The sequence below is a fragment of the Symphalangus syndactylus genome, chromosome 18 (genome assembly GCF_028878055.3).
Source record: "Symphalangus syndactylus isolate Jambi chromosome 18, NHGRI_mSymSyn1-v2.1_pri, whole genome shotgun sequence".
NCBI classification, from domain to species: Eukaryota; Metazoa; Chordata; class Mammalia; order Primates; family Hylobatidae; genus Symphalangus; species Symphalangus syndactylus.
The window spans coordinates 29,793,240-29,820,738 of record NC_072440.2 but is presented as its reverse complement, the minus strand read 5'-3'; the positions used below and the strand labels follow the sequence as shown (position 1 = coordinate 29,820,738).

Here is a 27,499-nt window from a genome sequence, read left to right as displayed (position 1 = left end):
AAAGGGAATACAGTTTTGCCAGGGTTCTTAAAATGACTACTTAAGATGACATTTATTAAAGATGACAAATTTTTAAAATGTTTTAGAAGTAAAAGTGCTGTGATCTTTAGATGAGAGAAGATACTTGGGACTTGAAATATTTAATTATTTTCCTTTTCCCTGTTCTGACGAGTTTAGTTTGCTTACTCTGTAGAAAGTCTGGAGTAAGTGACCACTATGCTTTGGATGATCATCATGCCCTTCACTTAACTAGGAAGGTTGTGAGGAATCTAAATTATCAGAAGAAATTGGATGTGAGTACGATATGTTCTTATATCTTTTATTTTCCTGAAATGCATTTTGACTCACTACGCCTTGAAATCATGTCTTTAAACAGGTTAACATAATCTATATTTCTGCAGGTCACCATTGAACCTTCTGAAGAGCCTTTATTTCCTGCTGATGAATTGTATGGAATAGTTGGTGCTAACCTTAAGAGGAACTTTGATGTCCGAGAGGTATGTGAAAGTGGAACTGTGAGCTTTTTGACCAGCTGTGAGTCTCTTTGTATGTGTATCTATTTTCAAAGCTAAAGTTTGTTAAGATATGTTCATGCCTAGAAATAGATGTGGATCTCAGTAAGGAGTGACATATGTGGCAACGATACCTTTCCATACTGTAGATATCATTGGTACAGAGTAAATACTAAAAGAGGGGAGTGGGGGACCTCAGTGATTGGAAAGTTTTCATTGCGCAAAAAGTGTGATTTGGTCATAAGTAAGACTCCATGTCCTGTGCACATTATGAATGATGTAAGGCAGCTTAACAATTGTCAGCTATTTCTTTTCATTGTTCTTATTTTGGGAAATGGATGAAATGTCAGTAAGTTGTTGGAAGAAAAAACATACCCTTTTAGATCAATATGACATTTGCAATGATTAGACCTGATTACAGTTGAAAATGTTGCTATGGTTACACATTGTCGACATAGTGTTCTGTAATTTAGATGGATAACTTTTAGGGTTTAGAGCATATAGTCTTTTATTTTGTTCAGTACCCATAGCTGGCAGAGTAGTTTTTAAATTAGGAAATTATCTTAATATCAAATTCTGTGCTGGAAGTTTTAATATTTCAAATTATATTTCCCCCTTGACTATAAAATATTATATATTAGTTGTGAAAAATATAGAAAATACAGAAAAGAAAAAAATTAAATTGCATATAATTCCACCCTCTAAAGAAGGTGGCTAATATTTGGATGTTTTAGCTTAATGTGTATATACGCACATTTTTATGTAGTTGAGTTAGTGCATATGTATATTTTTTTATTTTACTTTTTCTAGTTTAAATTATAAACATTTCCCTATGTCTTTAGAAATTCTTCATGAAATATTTTCTACGGCTAGATCTTAATTCCTATAATAGTACTTGGCAACATGGTAAGTAATCAGTAACGATTTTCTGAATGCATTGATGGGTGTAACGTTCTGTTGTATGGATTTATTTAGGCAATACCCCAGCATTGCTAGTGGGTCTTAAATCCTGGATTTTATTGAGCTTCAAGTGATACGTCACTTTAGCAAACATGACTTAGTTGTAAATTTTTAAATTAGGTTTTTAGTTTGACTTTTAATTATAAGCACAGAAAAAAATGGCACTTAAATTCTGACATACTTGAAAAATGTGTTGGGCCAGGCGCAGTGGTTCTTGCCTGTAATCCCAGCACTTTGGGAGGTGGAGGCAGGCAGATCCCTTGAGTCCAGGAGTTGGAGATCAGCTGGCTAACATAGTGAAACCCCATCTCTACTAAAGATACAAAAATTAGCCGGGCGTGGTGGCACATGCCTGTAATCCCAGCTACTCGGGAGGCCGAAACAAGAGAATCGCTTGAACCTGGGAGCAAAGGTTACAGTCAGCCGAGATTGTACCACTGCACTCCAGCCTGGGTGACAGAGTGAGACTCTGTCTCAAATAAATAAATAAATAAAAATAAAAATAAATAAATAAAAGAGAAAAATGAGTTCCAGGTATCCAAGTTCTCTGGTTGGCTGAGAATTCACCCTTTTTCATGTAGCCACTTCTTCATTTATCCACAGTATTTATTGAGTATTTGTTCTATTCAGGGGTTGTTTCAGGTGCCAGGGATACAGAAGCAAACAAGCAAACAAACAGATACAAACACATGCCTTCATGTTGTTTTCATTTCATTTTAATGGAAATCTTTTTAAAAAGATAGACTTGTGTCTTTTTTTTTTTTTGAGACGGAGTCTCACTCTGTCGCCCAGGCTGGAGTGCAGTGGTATGATCTTGGCTCACTGCAAGCTCCACCTTCCCGGTTCACGCCATTCTCCTGCCTCAGCCTCCCGAGTAGCTGGGACTACAGGTGCCCGCCACCACACCCGGCTAATTTTTTTGAATTTTTAGTAGAGATGGGGTTTCACCATGTTAGCCAGGATGGTCTCTATCTCCTGACCTCATGATCCGCCCGCTTCAGCCTCCAAAGTGCTGGGATTACGGGTGTGAGCCACCACGCCCAGCTGACTTGTGTCTTCTTAAATAGTAACCTGGGCTTCTACCTTTTGCTGATCCATGGTCATTATTGTGAATATAATTTGTTACATTTTTCTATATTGGCAAATAAGCCTTATATGGAAGTCTTTTTTTGTTGTTGTTGTTTTGTTTTGTTTTGTTTTTTTGTTTAGAGACGGGGTCTTGCCATGTTTCCCAGGCTGGTCTTGAACTCCTGAGCTGAAGCAGTCCTCCCGCCTCAGCCTCCCAAAGTGCTGGGGTTACAGGCGTGAGCCACCACGCCCAGCTCCTTATATGGAAGTCTTAATAGTGTATGGAGCTGTGGGACAGCATTGGAATCTGAGTTGGGAAACCTGGGTTCCAGTTCTCATTCTCCCAGTCAGTAGTCCTGGGATTTAACCTCTCTGAACATTGCTTTCTGCTTCTAGAAATAGGGATAGTATCATATTATCTGTCTGCTTCCTTTAATCCTCCATTCAACAGTTAATTAATATTTTTTTTTTTTTTTTTTTTTTTGAGACAGAGTTTCGCTCTGTTGCCCAGGCTGTAGTGCAGTGGCACAATCTCGGCTCACTACAACCTCCGCCTCCCAGGTTCAAGTGATTTTCCTGCCTCAGCCTCCTAAGTAGCTGGGATTACAGGCACCTGCCACCATACCTGGCTAATTTTTGTATTTTTAGTAGAGACGGGGTTTCGCCATGTTGGCCAGGCTTTTCTCGAACTCCTGACCTTAGGTGATCTGCCCACCTCAGCCTTCCAAAGTGCTGGGATTACAGGTGTGAGCCACCACACCCGGCCAATTAATACATTCTTTAAAAAAAAAAATGTATTAAAGTTATAGCTTTTAAGTTCAGCTTAAAGATACATTATTCTATGTATAAGTCTAGGAAATTTTAACATTTCCCTCCTTCTTCCTAAGAAATTTTCAAATATGCTGAGATGTTCAAAGAATAATACAATGATCACCTGTATATGAACCTCATAGAGTCAACAATTGTTAGAATTTATGTCATTTGTGTGTGAAATACATTTTAAAGCACAGGCACACCTCAGATACATTGTGGGTTCAGTTCCAGATCACTGCAATAGAGTTAATATCACAATAAAGTGAGTCACATGAACTTTTTGGTTTTCCAGAGCATATAAAAGTTATGTTTATACTATATTGTAGTCTGTTAAGTGTGCAGGAGCACCTTGCCTTTAAAAAGTACATACGTTAATTTAAAAATACCTTATTGCTTTTAAAAACGCTAACAATCATCTGAACCTTCAGTGAATCATCTTTTGCTGGTGGAGGGTCTTGCCTTGATGGTGATGACAGCCAGCTAATCAGGGTGGAGGTTGCTGAAGGTTGGGGTGGCTGTGGCAATTTCTTAAAATAAGACAACAATGAAGTCTGCCACCCTGACTGACTCTTGTTTTTATGAAATATTTCTCTGTAGTATGCAATACTGTTTGCTAGCATTTGATCCAGGGTAGAAGTTTCTTTGTTTTTTTTCAGAGTCTCACTCTGTCACCCAGGCTGGAGTGCAGTGGCGCGATCTCGGCTCACTGCAAGCTCCACCTCCTGGGTTCACGCCATTCTCCTGCCTCCCGAGTAGCTGGGACTATAGGCGCCCGCCACCGCGCCCGGCTAATTTTTTGTATTTTTAGTAGAGATGGGGTTTCACCGTATTAGCCAGGATAGTCTCGATCTCCTGACTTCATGATCTGCCTGCCTCGGCCTCCCAGAGTGCTGGGATTACAGGCGTCAGCCACCGTGCCTGGCCCAGAGTAAAACTTTCAAAATGAGTCAGTCCCCTCAAACCTGACTACTGCTTTATTAACTAAATTTATGTAATACTCTATATCCGTAGTTGTCATTTCACAGTGTTTGTAGCATCTTCACCAGGAGTACGTTCTATCTCAAGAAACTTTTTTGCTCATTCATAAGAAGCAGCTCCTCATCTGTTCAAGTTTGAACATGAAATTGCAGCAGTTCAGTTACATCTTCAGACTACACTTCTAACTCTAGTTATCTTACTAATTCCACCACATCTGAAGTGACTTCATCCATTGAAATTTTGAACCCCTCAAAGTTACATGAGGGTTGGAATCAACTGCTTCCAGTATCTTTAATTTAATTAAATATGCTTAATGTTGATATTTTGACCTGCTCGCATGAATCGTGAATATTCTCAATGGCATCTAGAATGGTGAATCCTTTCCAAAAGTTTATGATTTACTTTGCCCAGATCTGTCAGAGGAATCACTATCTGTGGCAACTATAGCCTGAGGAAATGTATTTCTTTTTTTTTTTTTTGGAGACGGAGTCTCGCTCTGTCGCCCAGGCTGGAGTGCAGTGGCGCAATCTTGGCTCACTGCAACATCTGTCTCCCAGGTTCAAGCAATTCTCCTGCCTCAGCCTCCCAAGTAGCTGGGATTACAGGTGCATGCCACCATTCCCAGCTAATTTTTGTATTTTTAGTAGAGACAGGGTTTTACCATATTGGTCAGGCTGGTCTTGAACTCCTGAACTCAGGTGATCCACCCATCTTGGCCTCCCAAAGTGCTGAGAATACAGGTGTGAGCCACCACGCCCGGCCCAGGAAATGTATTTCTTAAATAATAAGACTTAAAAGTAAAAATGACTCCTTGCTCCATGGGCTACAGAGTGGATGTTATAATAGCAGGCATGAAAAGAACACTCATCTCTTTGTGCATCTCTATCAGAGTCTTGAGTGACCAGATATATTGTCAGTGAGCAGTAATATTTTGAAAGAAATCTTTTTTTCTGAGTAGTACGTCTCAATAGTGGCCTTAAAAATTCATTAAACCATGCCACAAATACATATGCTGTCATCCAGGGTTTGCTGTTACACTTATAGAGCACAAGCAGAGTAGATTTAGGATAATTCTGCAACTTAAAGTCACCAGCTGCGTTAGCCTTTAACGAGAGAGTAAGCCTGTCCTCAGACGACGTGCACTGACCTCTCTCCAGCTATGAAATTCCTAGGTGGCATCTTTTTCCACCAGAAGGCTGTTTCATCTGAAAATCTGTTGTTTAATGTAGCCACCTTCATCAATGATCTTAGCTAGATCTTCTGGATAACTTGCTGTAGCTTCTATAATACATCAGCACTTGCTGCCTCACCTTATACTTTCGTGGTACAAATGGCTTTTTTTTTTTTTAAACCTCATGAACCAGTCTCTGCTAGCTTCAGATTTTTCTTCTGCGACTTCACCTATCCAAGCCTTCAGGGAATTGAAGAGAGTTAAGACCTTGCTCTGGATTAAAGGGAATGTTGTAGCTGGCTTGATTTTCTATCCAGACTACTCAAACCTTCTCCATATCAGCAACAAGGCTGTTTTCGCTTTCTCAACATTATGGATTTTTTGTGAAGATAAGTGAATGTATTTTATGTGGCCTGGTGGTGTTAATTGTAATGCAAATGCAACATAGTTTTTCACTAAATGGTCCTAGATTGCTGTGCCCTTTGAGCAGCCGTATCTCTGTGTGGAAGAATGATAGTTGTTACGTGTTGATTGCTTGTTAAAGGTACAATTTTTAGAGGTATATAGCGCCCAAAACAGATAACCGTTACATTCCCATTATATTATTGGATTTTTTAGGAAAAGAAGTAAAAAATAATTCAGAGTAAACTTTTACTTGATGGAGAGAAAGATGTTGGAAAGCATTCACTCAGTTTTCAGCCTTTGCATCATACAGAACAAGATTTTGATTGATGTGGCAAATAGCAAAAGGGAAGTGCAAACTATGTAGAAAAAGAGTATGTACCATCTAAAATAGTTTCTGAAATTGAAAATATGCTTCGTGTTTAGAACTCCTTACAGTAGTCCTGATATATAATGATAAGCCCCAGGGATAAACTATTTAGTAATTTCCACTCGTTTATACATATGTTGATGATCCTTCAAATATACCAGATTCAGAATCAGTGAGTATTAAGGGCTTAATAATAGTGATAGCTACACTTTAATGAGAGCCTGGCAGTATGCTTTAGTTAGCACTTTATTTTTATTTTTTACGTTTTATTTTTCTTTTTTCTACTCTGTTAACTGATAGTGCTGTTTATCCTTTTATTTTTTTTCTAATTTATTATTTCTTGCTGAAAGGAAGAATTAGCACTTTTTACATTTTTTTTTTTTTAACAGATGAGGAAACCGAAGCTTAGAAAATTTTCTAGTTTCTCAGTGGGAGAGCTGGGAGTCAGAGCTGGCTTTTCATCTCAGCCTGATTTTTGTAGGTTCCTACTTCCTTACAAGTAGATCATATCTTCACAGCTCTTCTGTTCCATCATTCCGGAAGTGAGAACTGAGACTCAGAGGGGTGAAGTGACTTACTCCAGGGCACACCAGTCATACCTGATATCTTAGATTGGAGCCTGTGTCTTTTGACTCTGAGCCCTGTCTCTACCCAGTTTTTTGATTGCATCCCTGAACCTCTGCCAGTGCACTCGAACAGTCCTTGAAGCTCTAAGTCTAGCAACCAGCCCGTGGAGCCTTTCCTGCTTTTCTTGCCTACAGCATGGTGCTGTTGCTTGTATGGTGAAGTATAAAATCAGAACCCAGAATGACTTCAGGGCATTAACCAGGCATGTCAAATGAAATTCTAGTGAGATTTTCTGTGTAGTGTAAAATTTTGTGAAAGTGACAACTTCACTGTGAATTGTTTTCCTATAAGTAACTTTAATACAAAAATTATTTTATAATTTCTCAAGGCCATTGTTGTATTTCCTCTTAGGTCATTGCCAGAATCGTGGATGGAAGCAGATTCACTGAGTTCAAAGCCTTTTATGGAGACACATTAGTTACAGGTATAAAGGTGAAGAATTAAAAATACGAACACTTTCTGCTGCTTTGAAAATCAGGAATCTCTTGTTTCAAGACTTTGATACACTTGACATGGGCTTTGTTGTTGAGAGCACTACGAATGTGTGAGCCAGTTTTCAAAAGGAATTGCTTTATAAAGACAATTTGTAGCTTAATGGCTTCATGAATCCAAAAAGTTGTAAATGGTAATAGCTAGATGCTGTGGTGTGGGTCCCTATCTGTGACTTTGTGACATTAGTTGTATAAAAAGGTTCTTATAGTAAAATTAGTAGAAAATACTTGTAGTTCTTTTTGTTTTTCTGGATAACAATAATTATTTTGCAAATTTCAGCACTGTTTCCTTTGTTCTTTGGTGTCCAATTCAACAAGGAAGTTTTCTATTGTGTTTACCTTCCCAGAAGGATATAGAGTGAGTTAAACCTTCTCACAGCCTCTGTGTAGGTCTTAAACTGATTCATGCAGACACTAGATTGAGAATTCAGTATATCCCATCAGGAAAAACAAAATAAGGATGTTTATAAAAGTTAATTTTTTTAATCTAAACTGTTTCGTTTATAGGCCTTTGAAGAAAAGTTTTTGAGATAGATGCTAGACCCATAATAATCTATTTGGGACAAATGGAAGAACAAATTTTGTGAATTTTACTTGTTCATAAAAAACTTGAAAATATAGTAGTTAGTCAAAGGTAATACCAGAGTAGGAAAAAAACTAGCTACAGAAATCCAAATTGCAAATATACCTTGAGGCTTAAGGATAAATCACAGTACTTTGTCCTAGTTTGATTTGTGAACAAAAGGAGGGTTCACACTGGGAGTAGAATTTATGTTTTTGTACTTAGGTGTTTAAGTGATTAAAAGCTTTTTGTTTGATATATAGACAGGATTTGTCACCAAATTGTTCAGAATGTAACAGTCATTGTGTAGCAGTTTAAAACAAGTCAAAGCCGTTTCTGCTTTCTCTAAAGATGGATGGGCTGTCTTTGTTACCTGCTTTTATGGATTTGCCTCCTCCTTGCTAAAAGCCCTGTCACTCTTGTCCCGTAGAATACACAACCTGGTTTCTTCCATCTCTTGACTGTACTGGAGTTCAAATACATTTAGGGACAGAGAAGGGGAATGAGAAGGAGAAGAAGGGAATTGAGAGGCTGGTGGTGGGGGGTGGGGGTGGGGGTGGTGGATAAGAAGGGTGGGAGGAATGAGAATGTGGGAGGCATAAAGGGTGAGGAGGTGAGAGGGGAGGACAGATTTTTCTGGGTCTCAAATGTCTCTGAAAGTTCCTCAGGGTTTCCTCCTGCCTCAGCACTTACCATGTGTAGCCTATAGTCATTTCTTGGACACCGTGCTTTCCCGTTTGTAACTCAGGTTTGGATCAAGCAGTTGGTGAAGACCCTCCCTCTATGAGTGTCCCTAGTAGTGTGGGACATGTTCCCTACTCAGCGCATCCTGTCTGTTCCTGGAGATCCCTAAGCGGGCCTAGTGTGGGTTGAATCTAAGTAGTTAACAGGTTTGCACATTTGCAGGGGTAGCATCTTTCCAGTGAGTGATGTGTTAAATTCCCATGTCTTTGTGCAGTGAAGCAGGACTAAGAATGGATTGCTGGACTTTTTGGAAGTTTACCCCTTTCTGAATTGCTTCTGTAAGTGGCAGTGCCATTTAGGATGTACTGCATAAGTTTTTGGCTGGGATTTTAGGACTGAAAGACATGTAGGTGGCCATCAAATCAGGGTTTCATTGTATCACATTAAATAAACATGATAAATTAGCCAGGTGTAGTGACTACTGGGGCCTATAGTCCCAGCTGCTTGGGAGGCCAAGGTGGGAGGATCACTTGAGCCCAGGAGGTTGAGGCTGCAGTGAGCCATGATCTCACCATTGCATTCCAGCCTGGGTGACAGAAAAATACCCTGTCTCATAAATAGATAAATAAGAACGTGATGATTTTTAAAAAGTCATAAATCCAGACAAAGCCAGAGTAAAGAAGAAAAAAAAAAAGGCAAATCTTTAAAGATTCAGGCTGGGCGTGGTGGCTCATGCCTATAATCCCAGTACTCTGGGAGGCCAAGGTGGGAGGATCACTTGAGACCAGGAGTTCGAGACCAGCCTGGCAACATAGCGAAACCCCATCTCTACAAAAAATACAAAAACTAGCTGGGTGTGGAGGTGAGTGTCTGTAGTCTTAGCTACTCAGGAGGCTGAGGTAAGAGGGAGGATCACTGGAAGCGTGAGAATTTGAGGCTGCAGTGAGCCATGACTGTGCTACTGTGTTCCAGCCTAGGCAACAGAGTGAGACCTTGTCTCAAAAAAAAAATTCAGTTTTCTGGCTTATCAGTATGTTGATACTCTCTGTTATCTGTTAATTTTTCTTAAATAATTATTTTGATATTAAAAATGATATTTTTATAGTATCCCTAGTGTCTGGCACATACTAGACACTGAGATAAATGAATAAATGGATAATACAGTAAGCCAATTATTTAACCAACTCAATCAAGACAAATGGATAACTCAACATGTATCATGACCCTTTCTAGAAGCAAAAGAAACCAGAGTCTAGGACCTTAGGAACAAGAAGATTGTGACATGAGCTGTTTTATACCATAGACAAAATCTCTTTGCATTTTAAACTTGGATCTGATATTAAAGAATGTGTAAATATACCTCTTGCTTGTGAATTAGAAGCCCTTGGAAAAGCACAAAACATAAATCTTCTTTGAATTTTCTTTTGAGGATTTGCTCGAATATTTGGGTACCCAGTAGGTATCGTTGGAAACAACGGAGTTCTCTTTTCTGAATCTGCAAAAAAGGCAAGTACTGTTAAAAATATTTCAAGATTTTCTGTTTTAATTTAATGTAATGTTGAAGGTCAAATAATGAGTTAAAATTTATTGCATAAAAGTATAAAAATGCTTAACTAGATGCCTCAGCAACCAGAACACTGTGTGTGCGGGCATGTGTGTGTGTGTGCATGCGTGTGTGTATACGTGCATGTACGTTAGTATTTGAAACAGTTTTTATGGTGGTTTACATTAACGTGCTGATGAACCATCTGAAGCACTATTAAAAATGTGCTCGTTTTAGGAAAATTCTTCTAAGATACTTGAGTTATAATTGCTATAGAGGACATGTACATATTCTCAGATGATAGAGAATACTTGTCCTGAAAGTGCTTCATGTCCTGGTGGGACTCAGAGGTCTCATGGTTCAAAGATTCAGGTGGCTGCTAAAACCTGAAGTATAATAAGAAAAAAAATAAAAAAAAAAAAGATTCAGGTGGTTCTGAGACATGATCTGTTTATTCTCTTCTATCCCATTATCACTTTAACTTTATTGTATTTTTACTTTTTGGAAATGAGAATAGTGGGTCTTTGTTACTGGACCCGTGGCTTTAAAAAAGGAAGTTCTTTTTATTTATTATTATTATTATTTAATTCAGTCCTCCAAGACATCAGAAAAAAGAGGGAGTTCTTGAATATCTTTTGGCTTAGTTATTATTTGATTTCATGTATCGTCTCAGATTTACCTAAACTTGGATAAATGTAATTCATATACTTATTTGATAAAAATGTCTTTTAAAAAAATTTTAATTCACCAAACTGCTTCAGGAAGTAAAATGTTTCCTTAAGAAAAAATATGTTTAGTATTGCTTTTTCTCTTGGAATAACAGGGTAAAAGGTCTCTTTATTGATGCAGATAATAGGCAGTTGAGCTCTTTGATACCCTGATTGAGGAAGAATTTGTCTTTGGTGAAATTTTTTGTCAGTAAAATTGGTTTCTGTATTCTGCTATTTATTATTACTCCTTCAACTTGATTATAAAATGAGAACAAGAAATTAAAAGTAACAAAAATAAAAAATCACTTATAATTATACCAGAAATAGCTTTTAGTAACATTTTATTATTTTTTCTTAATAGTTTCCTTTTTTAAAAAATTGATATGCTATATATAGAGAGGTTCTGCGTGTTTTCATTTAATAGTATATAGACAGTATTTCTCAAAGTATTAGATATTCGTGAAATAATGACTTTTAATGAATATATAATATACTTATTCAATGGAGGAAATGTCAGACTGAGTCCAAACAAACTCTGCCTGGCTTTATTTGTCAGCTTGGCACAAATAAACCCCAGAGGAGTTATGTTTGGCCTCAGCCTGATGTTTCATTTGTTGAAATAAGCCCCAAAGGTCTATGTGATTTTCTCATTCTTGTAAACGTAGTCATATTGAAGTCGAGCAATTACTTTGCAATTTTGTACCTGACAAGGCATTTCCAGTAGAGGTAAAGAGAAATTCAGATAGACTAAAACATAAAGGAAATGGTTTATAAGAGTTTCCTAACTCATACAATCTTTAGGGAAGAAATAGTTGTATTTTCGTATCATTAAATAATTTCCTAAACTCAAGGTTAGAAGATTTCTATCACTCATCTAATCTAAAATTCCATTTATCTGGGGAATGGTGGCAAGGACGACATATTTACTATAATCTTAATGCATTAAAGAATTTCAGATGATCATCAAAATGGAAATGTCATCTTCATATCCCAGGAGGGTTTATATTCTGGCTTTTCTAAAGTGGAGAGCTAGAGAATTGTCATATAGCAGAACTCAGCAATTCTCATTGGCATCAGTTCTTTCTTTTCTGTTACTTAAGTTTCACTTGCTGTTTACAATGTTAGTGATTGACTTCATCTTTGACGCCAACAATAGTCTTAGAGTCATGTGCCAGTGATTATACAGGTGATTGTGCAAAACCAGTATAGTACAAACCTACAGTTACATATCCTATTGATAGAGGAGTAGCACTGTACTATTACTGTTACTCTTACTATAAGGTAAGACTAGCCAAACAAAGGATATTCTTAGCCAGGAGTGGTAGCACACACCTGTAGTTCCAGCTACTTGGGAGGCTGAGACAGGAGGATTGCTTGAGCCCAGGAGTTTGAGGCTGCAGTGAGCTATAATTGTGCCACTGTACTCCAGCCTGGGCAACAGAGTGAGACCATGTTTCTTTAAAAAAAAAAAGAAGAAGAGAAAAAATTTTAAAAGGGAGTATTCTTTCTTGTCTTTGGCTGAAGTGGTGGTGTTTGTAGAATGCATGATGATAATAGAGTTAATTCCCTTTTAAAAAGATTTTTATGTTATTTGCTTATAGGGTGCTCACTTTGTCCAGTTATGCTGCCAAAGAAATATTCCTCTGCTGTTCCTTCAAAACATTACTGGTAAGAAAATAGCTTAATCAGTTTGGTTGTATTGATTCCAGAGCTGTACCATCAATGTGGCTCATGTATTGGACAGCACACATGTAGACCACTTCAGCAGAGCAGGAAGTTCTACTGGACATGCTCTTTCTGGAGGCCCTTTAAGAGTTAGCACTTTTCGGCCGGGCGCGGTGGCTCACGCTTGTAATCCCAGCACTTTGGGAGGCCGAGGCGGGCGGATCATGAGGTCAGGAGATCGAGACCATAGTGAAACCCCGTCTCTACTAAAAATACAAAAAATTAGCCGGGCGTGGTGGCGGGCGCCTGTAGTCCCAGCTACTCGGAGAGGCTGAGGCAGGAGAATGGCGTGAACCCGGGAGGCGGAGCTTGCAGTGAGCTGAGATTGTGCCACTGCACTCCAGCCTGGGTGACAGAGTGAGACTCCATCTCAAAAAAAAAAAAAAAAAAAAAAGCACTTTTCTTCATGCATGTTAAATACTCTGAGGAGATTATCCATATTTTCTTTCCCCCAAGTAGCTGGGCCTACAGGCATGTGCCACCATGCCTGGTTAATTTTTGTATTTTTGTAGAGATGTAGTTTCACCCAGACCATGTTGCCCAGACTGGTCTCAAACTCCTGAGCTCAAGCAATCTGCCCGCCTTGTTCTTCCAAAGTGCTGGGATTACAGACATGAGCCACGAGCCACCACACCTGGCTGATTATCCATATTTTCTAAATGAAGCTATTTCTGAGTTATGTACATGATCAGCATTCACATGGCCACCCTTTAGTCCTGTGTGTGCACAGCCACACACCCAGAAAGCAGCAGGAGCATGATCTGATCACTGCAGAGAGCATCATGCTTTTCCTAGGGCCCTTTTCCTCCTCCAGATTTCAGGCACGTGCTACGGTCTTCCCTTTTATTGTACAGTTAATTCTACTTGAAGTAACATCATTTTAAAATGTATGTGTATACCCTGAACCAAAGTCTGGGGATTCGAGTTTTGGCCCCAAAGAATGGTATGACCAAAGTGAGATATGTCACCTCTCTGGACTTTTCTCCAGAGATGATCTTAACATGATAGATAAATTGATTTTTAAGGTCTGTTACGGTTCAAGAGTGAATTCTCCAATTCTCTGGTATCCTTCATTATATGTTGCAGAGTGTCTGAGATATACAGGGCACTCAGATATGTTGGTTAGCAGAAAACAGCCTCCCCCATCCCAGGCTACCTCAGCTTCAAAGGAAGGAGAGGCTCTTAGTAGTTGTTGGGATCATGCAAGCCTCTATGAGAAGGAGGAGTCAGGCTCTTGGCAGTCAACAGAGCTTGAAATAGTACTGGTGCTAAAGCATCTTCATCCTGTGAGCTACTTAGGTTCATGATATTTGGTTAGATGAGTGTTGAGAGAAGTTATATCCAAATGGCAGCCTAAGAGGGTCCTGCGTGGCAACTTATGTAAAAGGGCAGATAGAAAGGATTCTGAAGCCTAACTATACCAGAGTTCTTGTTTTTAATAATGATTCCTGGATTGTTAACCACCAGGCAGTTAAAACTCTGTGGTTTGAAGATATCTACATTTTTGTTTTGTTTTGGCCCTGTTGGGTTGAGTTTAGTTTTTCAGCATTGCATTTGAGGTTCCTGTGGGATATTCACCTGGAGGCATATAGTAGCAGGTGAATAAGTCTCAGTACAGGAGAGGTGTTTTAGGTAGAGATGCACATGTAGACGTCATCAGAATATGGAGGTAATTTTAAAGCTGTGGGAATAGATAAGAACCCCCCGAGAGAAGAGAAGAAGGTTCAGTGACAGTCTTCGAGTACGTCTGATTTTTTCCTTTTTCTTCAAGAGTAAAGGAAGACAGGGAGCATGATTATGCAGTTTTCTTAAGATGGGAAGGAGAAGGATTTGAGAAAGAGAAGTGAGATGCCTCACTCTTCTTTTTGAAGGCAGGATGCCCTCCAGAGAATAGAGGGGTGATGGGTCGGGTTGGGTGGGGTAAGAACTTGAAGATAGCTGATATTTGAAGTAGGTATGGTGGGAATGTTACAGTGGAGTCAAGGCTGGGGAGATTGAGGAGTTTCTGAGCTTTTCTGAGGGTCCGGCTGAGTAGGGTAGCTGCAGGAAGCAGGTGGTGCCAAGTAAAGGGCTGTGCTGCCATTCCTGTGGTGACTGCAGGAGGCACGTGCTCTGGGGGAACTGGTTGGGTTGAATTGGATGACCAGATACTGGAGTTTGGCAAACCAGGGATAGTGGCAGTCAGTGAGGCAGGTGAGTCTGCAGGTCCACAGATTCAAGAAATGCCTTCGCTGGAGACTGGCAGGGTAAGGAGACAAGCAAAGCCCGACTCAGTGTTATAAGGCGGAGAAAGAGGAACCCAAGTTCTGGAAGGCAGTGAAGTTGCAGAGCAGCCTCCACAGAGCTAGGGGCTTGAAGAAATAGAAGGATCCTGTATTGAAATGGAAAAATAGTGTTTTTTTAACCTTGCTATTGAGTCATTGGCAGGGACTGTTAGCATCTCTATGAAACATTCATCTTTATGTCATCAAAGTTTTAAAGCATCAGTTTAGAAAGAACAGTCTGTTTTAAAACCAGGTCAGTGAAGGCTGAAGCCCTCATAGTTGGGCTCATCACAGCACTTTGTCCTTAGCTAGCCATGTCACATTCTTTTCAGCATCAAGCTGCTTCTTTGACATCATCTCTTTTTAAAAATTTTTATGTATTTATTTTTAAATAGAGGTAGGGTCTCGCTTTGTTGCCCAGGCTGGTCTCAAACACCTGGCCTCAAGTGATCCTCCCACTTAGGCTTCCCAAATTGTTGGTATTATGGGGGTGAGTCACTGCACCCAGCCGAGATCATCTCTTGAAGATAGATTGCATCCTCATATTGTTTGAAGGTTTCTATGTGCATCCAGATGAACTGCTTTAAGAAAATTTAGAAAGTGATTAGAGAAAATTTTATTTTATCCTTTTAAAGCAAACTTTTTAACGGCATGTTTCACATATAAACATTTTCTTAAGGCGAGAGGCGTTTAGTAAAATGAGTTTAGTAAAACAAGATGTCCTTTTGGTGGAATTGCATTCCGCATATTAATCCCATCACCCAGAGGCTCTCTTTCTGGTCTTTCTCTCAGGATTTATGGTTGGTAGAGAGTATGAAGCTGAAGGAATTGCCAAGGATGGTGCCAAGATGGTGGCTGCTGTGGCCTGTGCCCAAGTGCCTAAGATAACCCTCATCATTGGGGGCTCGTACGGAGCTGGAAACTATGGGATGTGTGGCAGAGCGTATAGGTAGGGTGTCATGAGTTTCTCTGAAACAAAGAAACATGCTTCAAGTATAAAATACATGGTCAGTTTATTTCAGGTTTATTTGAAATAAAGAATGCCATTCCCAGATCTCAATCAATTATACCTTAATTTGTATCATCTGGAGGGGTGAAATGAAATTTAATGCCAAAGGTGTTAATTGGAAGAAATCTACAATGGGAGTCAAGAAATACTTGAAATGGCTGATAATGAAAATGCCACACATTAAGATTTGTGCAGTGCAGCTAAAGTCTGGCTCTGAGAAAGGTATGTAGACTTAAAGGCATATATGGGAAAAGAAGCAAGACTGCAAGCCAGTGAGCTAAGCCTTCATCTGTGAGAAGTTCAAAGAACAGCACATTAAACGCATGACAAATAGAAAGGACATAATGGAGAGCAGACATCAGATAGAAGAATCAGTATAGCCCAAAGTTGGTTGGTTTGAAAGTTTAACAAACTTGATAATCCTATGCTTAAACTAAAAAATAAAGAGAGACAGCACATATAACCACTATCAGGAATGGAAAACAGGACATGACTGTAGATCACGAGAGGATATTATGAACACTTTTTTACCCAGAATTACATGGAGAACTTAGAAGTCCTGTCCGTGCTCAGGCCCCTCCTCTGGAGTCTAGTCTGGGGTAGGTTCCAGGCATTTGTATATTTGTGAAAGCTCCACAGATGATTGTAATGTGCAGCCAGAATTAGGAACCACTAATTTAAAAGGCAAACATGGGCCTCTGAAAATCTAGGTTGTATATTGACTTAATTTGTTTATTCTTTTTTTTTCCCCCCAGCCCAAGATTTCTCTACATTTGGCCAAATGCTCGTATCTCAGTGATGGGAGGAGAGCAGGCAGCCAATGTGTTGGCCACGATAGCAAAGGACCAAAGAGCCCGGGAAGGAAAGCAGGTGAGTGTTGTTTTCTCTTGTTTCTCTCTGGTTTTGCCTCTCACCATAAACACCCTAGAGCCAAGGAGCAGCGTGCCTGGAAGCCCTTGGTGTTCATGGCTGGGGACCCGGCACACGCCGCCTGGCCATATTTAGACTGTGCTGCCCTGGAAGTTGTTCCAGCAAATCACATGATTTCTGTCCTTTATCTTTTTAAAGCCATTTCATCTGGGGTACTTTCTTTGTGGCCATTTAAAATTGTTTCAGAATTTCCAAGAAAACATTTTTTTATTTTATTTTTATTTATTTTTTAAATTTTTGAGACAGAGTCTCGCTCTGTCACCCAGGCTGGAGTGCAGTGCCGCAATCTTGGTTCACTGCAGCCTCCACCTCCTGGGTTCAAGTGATTCTCACGCCACAGCTTCCTGAGAAGCTGGGATTACAGGTGTTTGCCACCACACCAGGCTAATTTTTGTATTTTTATTTATTTATTTATTTATTTATTTATTTATTTATTTATTTATTTTGAGATACAGTCTCGCTTTGTCGCCCAGGCTGGAGTGCAGTGGTGCGATCTTGGCTCACTGCAAGCTCCGCCTCCTGGGTTCACGCCATTCTCCTGCCTCAGCCTCCCGAGTAGCTGGGACTACAGGTGCCTGCCACCATGCCCGGCTAATTTTTTTGTATTTTTATTAGAGACGGGGTTTCACTGTGTCAGCCAGGATGGTCTCCATCTCCTGACCTTGTTATCCACCCGCCTCAGCCTCCCAAAGTGCTGGGATTACAGGCGTGAGCCACCGCACCCAGCCTAATTTTTGTATTTTTAGTAGAGACAGGGTATCACTATGTTGGCCAGGCTGCTCTCAAACTCCTGACCTCAAGTGATCTGCCCACCTCCCAAAGTGCTGGGATTACAGGTGTGTGCCACTGTGCCCAGCCAAGAAAACACTTTAGAAACTGACAGTAAGTATCTGAGGCATAAAGATGTTTGATTCTTAGTCATTTGTACTTAGTGAGGTTTAAATAAGTCTGATGTACTACTTTGATTTTATGACCAAAAGCAGCAGAATTTTGTTCTTTGTATTTTACTTTTAGATTGTTGTTAAGGATACCCTGAGTGGGAGGGCTCCGTCATCTATTGAGAATTGAATAACATTATCCTGCGTATAAATGAAGAAAAATGGAAAGGGCAATGGAAACTTGATGAAAGGCAAATCAGCAAGTGGCTGCTTTTAAAATGAATTCTTTTGTTTGTGTCTCTGTTGGAGATTGTTTTGAAATTTTGCATTAATTTTTATTAGTTACAACTTTTAACTCCTGCGTAAGCACCAAGTATGAAGATGATGGATGTGTGTTCCTGAAGTTGCTTAGGTGCACTGTTATCTCATTATGGGAAGGGATGGAATGGAGGGAGCCCTGTCTGCTCTGTGCAGGAATCATCAAGTCTTCCACCTAGATTGTGGAGTAAGGTACTGCCTCCCTGAATGCATCCACCCATGCCTTACATCCCTAGTTGTCTTTTCCGAGCACTGGGAACTCTGGAGGCTTACACTGAGGTTTCACATTCACTTTAGTACCTACTAGTATCAAAGGAAATGGATAGCTTTGCTTTCATGCGAGTGGTTGGGGTGTGGGGCTGTGGGCGGGGGAGGTAGGATATGAAATTCTACCTGATACTTCAAAGACGTCTGAAATTCTATGAAGCCTAGCATGGTGATCTCTTATTAAGTAGTTGTTCTTTGATTACTTCAATATACAGATACATGAATTCGTTTATTTTTATATAGGAAAGGAAAGCACAGTGTGTTAATGGTTCTCCCTCAGAATTCATGACCTAGACAATGATATTAAGGTATTAGCATATTTACATAAAAGAAGGTAGAGTTTATTTGAAATAAGTCTCTGTTTCTGGTGTTGAGTTGCTTTTTGAGTTGAAAGTATTTTTCAGGGTTTCAAATTAAGTTCTGAAGATTTTTACATCTGAATTAATTATCGCTTGATCCTTGTAATACTGATGGGAAGGCTGTGAAATTCTTAATTGGGGGAAATTATCTCTCAGTTCTCTGGGAACTTGACTGAAAAGGTTATTCAAGATTTGGTTGGTATTTTACCCCTTTGAGCTTAAACATTTAAGCTTAAGTTTTAAATTTTGGCTATTTTAAATGAGAATCTCATACTTTTCCACGTTCTTAACTGGCGACTGCTAAGTGTAATGCAGCCCTTTTGTTGGGTTGTATAATTCACATCTATTATTGTACCCTGCTGTGATACACAGTACCCTGGGTTTTCATCTTACGTGAAATAGCCTCAGGATATTGTCTCTGTTAGGAGAGATGGGATGGGGCACTAACTTGATACTCATGTCTTAGGCGAGAGCATGTATGTTAATGATCACTTGTAATTTATACATCACCACGCACATGTTAGATGTAACATTATTATTCCTGAAATCTGTTGTTTCTTTTGAATTGAGATGTTCACTGAAGCTGTTCTCACTGAAGCTGACTTACTCATGGCCTCTTTTCCTTTAGTTCTCCAGTGCTGATGAAGCGGCTTTAAAAGAGCCTATCGTTAAGAAGTTTGAAGAGGAGGGAAACCCTTACTATTCCAGCGCAAGGTGGGGGCCAGAACATCACTCTCTGATGGGTGCGGATGGCAGTCAGGGGAGCAGTTTTACAGAACTCTATGTATTCGAGATGGTCCAGCATTCATAGGAACTGGAAAATAACATTTGGACACACTTAATTTTGTACTGTTGTTTCTTTACAATGTGAATGGCTACTGCTGAAATGCCACCCCTCCTCCCAGCATCCCTGCGCTGTGGACTCTCCACCACTGGTGTGATTCCCGCTTCCCTTGTCTTGCCCCTAGTTGAAGTGTCTGGGGCCTAGAGGAGTGCTGCAGCCCAAGGTGTGGGCCATGCTAGGAGCTGAGAATAGGTTATAAGCTTGGCTGTGTTACTTCAGCAGCTCTAATTTTTGCTTAAAAACCCCTCTCCTTGATCATTTTGTTTTCACCCCATTTTAAGCATGAGATTGGTTGAACACTTACTGGCATTTGTTGACAAGTATGCTTGTAGGTTTGGAAGGTGATTAGTCACCGCCAGGGTCTGTGTGTCAGCGCCAAATAATTACCTCACAGAGCATTGCCGCTGTTGGCTCTGTTTGTTTCTTACACCACTTAATGAGGTAATAAATTATCACGCCTGTCCCAGCTGAAGACCCGCTGGTGCCTGCTTTCACATCTTTCTTCAACAACTTTAGTGTTCTGCATTCTGAAGACTAATCTAAGCTTCATGTCTTCCTTTCATCCCTTGGGCAGATGGAAAAAAGAAAGTAACTCTTTCTGCATCTTGTAAAATTAACTTATGTTGTAATTTATGCTGGCGAAGGCAAACTGGAGAGGAGAGGGGAGAGAAAAGAAAATCAGGCCAGGCACAGTGGCTCGCACTTATAATCCCAGCACTTTGAGAGGCCAGGGCGGGCAGATTGCTTGAGCCCAGGAGTTCGAAACCAGTGGGGCAACATGGCGAGACGCGGTCTCTACAAAAAATATACAAAAATTAGCCAGGCGTGATGGTGTGCACCTGTAGTCCCAGCTACTCAGGAGGCTGAGGCAAGCAGATCAGTTGGACCTGGGAGGTCAAGGCTGCAGTGAGCCGAGATCATGCCACTGTGCTCCAGCCTGGGTGACAGAACAAGGACCTATCTCAAAAAAAAAAAAAAAAAGCAAAAGTTACAGTCCATTACAATCATTTGAATGGTTCCTTGGTGGATACAAAGACAAAACATACTGATTTTCAAGAATATAATTAGTTTGAGGAGATAAATAATAGCATTTGGGTGTGTGTATGTGTTTTTGTTTTTGTTTTCCTTAAAGACAGAGTCTCACTCTGTTGCCCAGGTTGGAGTGCAATGACGTGATCTCAGCTCACTGCAATCTCTACCTCCCGGACTCAAGTGATCCTCTTGCGTCGGCCTCCAAAGCTGGGACTACAGGCATGTGCCACCACGCCTGGCTAATTCTTTTGTATTTTTTGTAGAGATGGGGTTTCACCATCTTGGCCAGACTGGTCTTGAATGCCTGAGCTCAAGTGATCCTGCCTTGGCCTTCCAAAGTGCTAGGATTACAGGAGTGAGCCACCTGTAATCGTGGCTGGCCAGCATTTGGGAATTTTTAAAGGTTTTTTTGCTAAATATATATTTTTACAAACAAATTTACAGGTATATTTTATTGTAGTGGTTTGATTCATTTAATTAAGAACAAAATATTTTATAGTCTTTGAGAGCTAAACATGTTCCTGATTTTATCATCATGTAAACAGACATATAGTAGCCAGTAAATGCAAAGAAGCAATAGAAAGCCGTATAAGAGGTTTGAGATGAAATATAAAATATATATTGTTAAGCTTTTCTATAGTTTTTTTTTTTGCACATAAGATTTTGACCAAAATACACCGGGACAGCTGAAATATTAAAGTTTGAAAAATTGTGTATTTTGTGTGAGTCATTAGCTTGTTTTTCAGCCCTGGCTAAGATAAGTCATCTCTTGAGAAAGATTGCATCCTTTATTATTTTCATACTAACATTATCATTATTTTTTAATGGATTATATTCAAGGCAGAAGAGTAAATGGCCCAGAGAGACTTATCTCTGGAAATAAATTTTAACAGACAGTAAAGTTTTCTGTGGATCTGTAGATTTTTTTTTTTTTTTTTTTGAGACAGAGCTTCTTGTTGCCCAGGCTGGAGTGCAATGGCATGATCTCGGCTCACCGCAACCTCCGCCTCCTGGGTTCAAGGGATTCTCCTGCCTCAGCCTCCCGAGTAGCTGGGATTACAGGCATGTGCCACCACGCCTGGCTAATTTTGTATTTTTAATAGAGATGGGGTTTCTCCGTGTTGGTCAGGCTGGTCTCAAACTCCCAACCTCAGGTGATCCACCCGCCTCGGCTTCCCAAAGTACTGGGATTACAGGCATGAGCCACCACACCTGGCCAGATCTGTAGATGTTTATAACCCTTCTGTTGAAACAGCTGGTGGCATGGAGACAGCAGCTTTCTTTCAAAGTTGAAAGGATTTCCAAGCCAGTTTATGGTACCTTCCTCGGGTTTAGTAAATCTCAGCTTCACAGTAAAATTCCCTGGCCTGCTTAGGTTTGAACATGGCTAGATCTGTCTTTTCAGAGACAGAGCTTGTCATTAGCAGTTACTGGAACCTACAATGTTTTCCTTAATCCTAATAGGTTACATATGTAGCATGCCAATTTGCTTCTGCTCAGTTGTTTTTATAATCAAACTTTTATCAGGCATTTCATTAGTGCCTCTTACCTGGGGCAGTCTTTTTAATGAACATTATTAAGCAGCCCCTTCATCACCATGCTTGCTGTGCTGCAGGCTTCAGAGGGAGTGTAATCAATTCACCTGGTTGCAGATGACAAGAGTGGCTTTCTTTTTATTGGGTGTTGATACTTTAGGGTCCCTATTATGAATGTTTTATGAGCAAAGATTTGATTCATGTCTGTCAATGTAAGAATGGTTTAATAATTGATGCCAGGTTCAGATGCCAAAGGGAGTTTGTATAAAAAAAGCAAACTGCCACCTACTAATAACCTTTAAAAAGTAATATTTCTCAGTCATTTTTCCTTATACATTTGAGGTTGTCGATGAAAAGGAAACTAAAATTTCTACTTAAAAGTTTCTTCTGCAAGCAGTTTAAAGTTATTGTTTTTCCTATTGTAGCAAAAAATAAAGACCTACATTTGAAGGTATCTATTTTATTAATAAAATGTACTGAAGCCAGCCGAGTGTGGTGGCTCACGCCTGTAATCGCAGCACTTTGGGAGGCTGAGGTGGGCGGATCACCTGAGGTCAGGAGTTCGAAACCAGCCTGGCCAACATGGTGAAACCCCGTCTCTTATACAAATATAAAAATTAGCCAGGTGTGGTAGCGCACTCCTGTAATACCAGCTGCTAGGGAGGCTGAGGCAGGAGAATTGCTTGAACCCAGAGGGCGGAGGTTGCAGTGAACTGAGATCATGCCACTACACTGCACTCCAGCCTGGGTGACAGAGAGAGATTCCATCTCAAAAATAATAATAATAATAAATAAAATGTACTGAATCCTATTCAGTAATTTTCATAGTTTCTTAAGAGTTTGGATGGGGGTTGGGGAATATACATTTTCCAGTAAAGTTTGAGGTTATTACCTGGGTATGTGTGGTTCTGCATATTAATGACAGAATACACCAACTTGGCCTACATATTTGTGTGGGAAGAAAAGGAATAGGAAAATTTTTCCTGAAATAAGTAAACGTATTGTCAAATTAGGGGTTACTTTGAGATCTCTTGTAAAAGTAGTTCCTTAAGCCTTAAGCCTGACATGACATTCTGTGGTGGCCTGGGATGAAAGTCATATCATTTTTTTCCACCTTTTCCCCCTCTGTCTTGAACATAGTTTCTGTTGTGAGATTATGGTACATGGATGCTAATCAGTAGATCCATGTGTTACCTGAAGGAAAACTTCCTTGGCATTTCTGCACACGGAGAGTGTATAAATGGTAGTTTGGTGGTAAATTCGTAACTCTTTTTTTGTTCTTTTGTCAGGGTGTGGGATGATGGGATCATTGATCCAGCAGACACCAGACTGGTCTTGGGTCTCAGTTTTAGTGCAGCCCTCAACGCACCAATAGAGAAGACTGACTTTGGTATTTTCAGGATGTAACTGGAATAAAGGATGTTTTCTGTTGGACATATACCAAAAATTAACACATGTAGTAGCCTTAAAATTTTAGACTTCTCGAACATGAGGCTATTACAGTAATTTTTTAACACTGTGCATTGTACTTTTCTATCTTAAAAAAATCAGTGAGGATATTTATTTAATGAACATCAATTCCTTTTAAATTTTCTTAGAGAAATTTCTCTGTGGCTCAGTTTTACCCCCCATAAAGCAGAGACAGTAATTTACAGTTATCCTTTGTGACCCACAAAGTATGAAAAGTTCTGTAATGTGTAAACTCAGTTCTGTAATCTGTATTATTGAGATAATTAATATGAAGTTGTATTTTCACTGAAATGATTGTTTTGCTGGTTATGCTTGGTGATATTTTAGCGGGCTTATTTTTGAAAGGCATCTGTTACTTCAGTGGCATAAAATGCCCTCACACTGCTGTGCAGCCATCACCACCATTCATCTCCAGAATTTGTTCTCAGTCCCAAACTGAAACTATACCATTCAAACAATAGTGCTGCCCATTTCCCCCTCCCCCGAGCCCATGACATCTCCTTATTTTTTATTTTTATTTTTATTTTTTTTGAGACAGGGTGTTTCTCTGTTGCCCAGGCTGCAGTGCACTGGCATGATCTCGGCTCACTGCAGCTTCCACCTCCCGGGTTCAAGCGATTCTTGTGCCTGAGCCTCCCAAGCAGCTGGGACTATAGGTATGCGCCACCACACCCAGCTAAGTTCTGTATTTTTAGCAGAGACGGGATTTCACTATGTTGCCCAGGCTGGTCTCGAACTCCTGACCTCAAGTGATCCACCGCCTCGGCCTCCCAAAGTGCTGGGATTACAGGCGTGAGCCACCGCACCTGACCACATCTCCTTATTCTTAAATGTATGTGTTTCTCATGGTTTGATATATTCTTGCTGGGCCATTTCAGCCTGTCATGGCTTCACTTGCCATCTAAATGCAGATAATTACTGCCTTGACAGTTCTTACGCCAGCTCTCCCCTGAGCTGCAGGCCTGCATATCCAGTAGGTCTACTGGACATCTGTACTGGTTATTGTGGAGGAACCTCTGGCTTGCCCATTAAGTCCTACTGATTTTCACTATCCCCCGAATTTCCCCACTTATTTTTGTCTTTCACTATCACAGGCCTTAGAAGAGGTCTACCTGCCTCCAGTCTTACCTAGTGCAGTCTACCCCCTGGAGTTAGAATGGCCATCCTGAAGTGAAAAGTAATGTCACGTTACTCCCTTCAGTGATTTCTTGTAGAAGTGCCAATCCCTGAATGCCACCAAGATCTTAATCTTCACATCTTTAATCTTATCTCTTTGACTCCTCTTTACACAGGAGAACGGCTCCAGCTATTCTAGCTCTCTTTCAGTTCTTTGAACCTTCCCACCTTAGGGCCTATAAGGTTCCCTATGCCCAAATTGTTCTACTCTCCCTTCTTCAACACATCCTTCAGTTTAAGCACTTGCTTCTCTTCAGTTTAAACTCCACTTCCTTAGGGATGTCTCTGTGACCTCCCTGTGCTGGATTAGCTTCCCAACTCTATGCTCTTATTAAACACTATCTACTTCCTTTGTCATAAACTCATCATCTTACTATAAACATTAATATTGTCCTCCTGCTAGAATGTAAGCTCCGTGAGAGCAAGGATCCTCCCGTTTACCCTGTACCTCCAATGCCTGGCACTTCTAGGTGCTCAAATATTTGTTGAATGAATGAAAAATCCATATTGTAATTGATGTCCTCTGGCCACATAGTTTTAAAATTAGGTGATTGATTATATGACTGAATAGAACTATCAGATGTTTTCCTAATAAAGTCAATATTTCAAACATTTGTGTGTGATATTTAATATTTTAAACATTTGTGTCTGATATTCAATGTGTATCAGGAAGTCAATTTAGTTTTTGTGGGGAGAATACAGATAGATGATCAAATTCAGTGGTAGGTTACATTTTCAGAAGAAACACATTAATCATACTAAAATAGTAATATTAAAATTTTAATGAAAATGCACATCTATGTCAAGAAAATGATTTTCTATATAAAGACTAGGTAGTATTCCTTTGGTAGGAACCATTAACAAGTCAGGGATTCATGGATATTTTAGGACTGCTTTTGCCTTTCTGGGAAGAAACTGGCCATCAATAAAACCACATTTAAGTGAATTGGATTTTTTTTTTTTATTTTTCTAGAGGCAGGGTCTTGCTATGTTGCCCAGGCTGGACTTGAACTCCTAGGTTCAAGCAATCCTCCTGCTTCAGCCTCCCAAGTAGCTGGGACTACAAGCTTGCACCACTACGCCTTGCTCTATTTTGTATATTTTATCCAACAATAAACATTTATAATTGTCTTACCAAAATAGGTAATACTTTTTAAACATTTTGACTATCATAAATATGAATTCCAGCAAGGATAATATGAGCTACTTGGAATTTGAAGAAATACACAACAAGATAGTCTCTAAATTTGCCCCTGTTGGCACTTAAAGAATGAAAAAGACAAGATTACTTCTATTTTTCAGTTTATAAGAAATGTATTTTCAAATCGAATTTGTTTAAAAAAAAAAAAAAGAAAAAGCACTCCTGCACCAGCAGAAGGCACTATTGAGTGTTTGAGTGACACTTCATCATTTGCCAACATGCTTATGTGCATGTCTCTCCGGAGAGAGGCCATATGTTTCCTTCACAGGGATAAATCAAAGCAGGTTTTGGAATGATTTCATTAATAAGATTATTTTTGAGAGGGCACATTAGTTCTAAAATGCGTTGAGGTTGGTTTTATGGAAGATCAAATCTCCACTAAGAGTCTTAGCGATTTTTTTTTTCTTAGTGATCTCTTAATGATTGGTGCTGAAGTTTCATATATGGAAAAATGGCATGAACTAGATTATCATAGCCTAGTGTCATTCATAACATTTCTCTTAAAATGTTACAATTAAGTACAATTAATATTTAATGATGACATAGATTTTAATCATTTTTGACAAAGTTTTGTGCCTTTCCACTAAACACTTACAAATAGTTTGTTTCAGTGGGGCACCCTGGCTTAACACCTGTAATCCCAGCACTTTAGGAGGCTGAGGCAGGAAGATTGCTTGAGCCCAGCAGTTGGAGAACAGCCTGGGCAACGCAGCAAGACCCTGTCTCTACTAAATAAATAATAGATAAGTAAATAAATAAATAGTGCTTTTATTTTATGTGCTTCAAATTCTGTTTTATCTGGAATCAGGATCCTGAGGACTAAGTTGTTCTTAGGGATGAATGAAATTTCTATGCCCCTTTTACCTTTCTAGGCAAATGTACATTCCATCAAGTTGACTGTGTAATTTATCATCCACATTGGGGCTTTTGAGAGTGAGAAAAAGGGGGTCTTAATAATAACTACACTGGGAAACAGGTCTGAACTGGGGCCGACTCATCCCAGTTTGAACTGGGATGTGTGCTCACTGCCTGTAACATCATCATGACTGAATACTTTGGCTGCATATCAGCTTTTGAGAATTCTTAGAAGCCTTCGCTCCAGATACCTGCTTCATGACTTTTAATATAGATTTCAGTATGATACCAGTCACATAATATGTGTGCATTAGCATTCTAGAAAGTCATTTAATTGACCCTAGAGGAGAGTTTACCATAGGGCGGGGATGATTTTGTTTCCCAGCTGTTAGTTTTCTGAGATCGGTGGTTTGATATGTCTGGCAGCTTTGTCTTTCACAAACCAAGTCACATGTTTGTGCTACTTTTTAGGGTAAGCAAGAGAAGCATCTTTGAGGGAGAAAGGTCTTAGAAGGTGATGATTTCACAGAGAAGTTATCGCAAGGAAAATATACCCAGAACCAGATGTTAGAAGTAAGCTGGAGGAGAAAAAAATTTTTTTTTTTTTTTTGAGACAGGGTCTCGCTCCAGTGCCCAGGCTGGAGTGCAGTGGCGTAATCTTGGCTCGCTGCAGCCTCTACCCCCTGGGCTCAAGTGATCCTCTCACCTCAGCCTCCGGAGTAGCTGCGACTACAGGCACATGCCA

The 27,499-nt window shown here is 39.8% G+C and overlaps 1 protein-coding gene across 5 annotated transcripts in view; it reads left to right on the top strand.

Annotated features, from left to right (window-relative positions):
- The window catches only part of MCCC2 (methylcrotonyl-CoA carboxylase subunit 2), a 113,249-nt gene that overhangs the window by 41,294 nt on the left and 44,456 nt on the right, over window positions 1-27,499 (top strand). For 2 of the 5 annotated variants that reach the window (XM_055251990.2, XM_055251993.2), the window contains 9 exons: window positions 194-293; window positions 402-497; window positions 7,253-7,325; window positions 10,068-10,144; window positions 12,493-12,559; window positions 15,673-15,829; window positions 16,645-16,759; window positions 19,270-19,355; window positions 23,342-25,310. In XM_055251990.2, the coding sequence (XP_055107965.1) occupies window positions 194-293; window positions 402-497; window positions 7,253-7,325; window positions 10,068-10,144; window positions 12,493-12,559; window positions 15,673-15,829; window positions 16,645-16,759; window positions 19,270-19,355; window positions 23,342-23,459 (889 nt within the window). In that variant the 3' untranslated portion in view covers window positions 23,460-25,310. Of the gene's footprint in view, window positions 1-193; window positions 294-401; window positions 498-7,252; window positions 7,326-10,067; window positions 10,145-12,492; window positions 12,560-15,672; window positions 15,830-16,644; window positions 16,760-17,833; window positions 18,018-18,039; window positions 18,208-19,269; window positions 19,357-23,341; window positions 25,311-27,499 lie in introns of those variants that run through there. The other 3 variants (XR_008652388.2, XM_055251991.2, XM_063623181.1) reach the window with 3 other exon arrangements.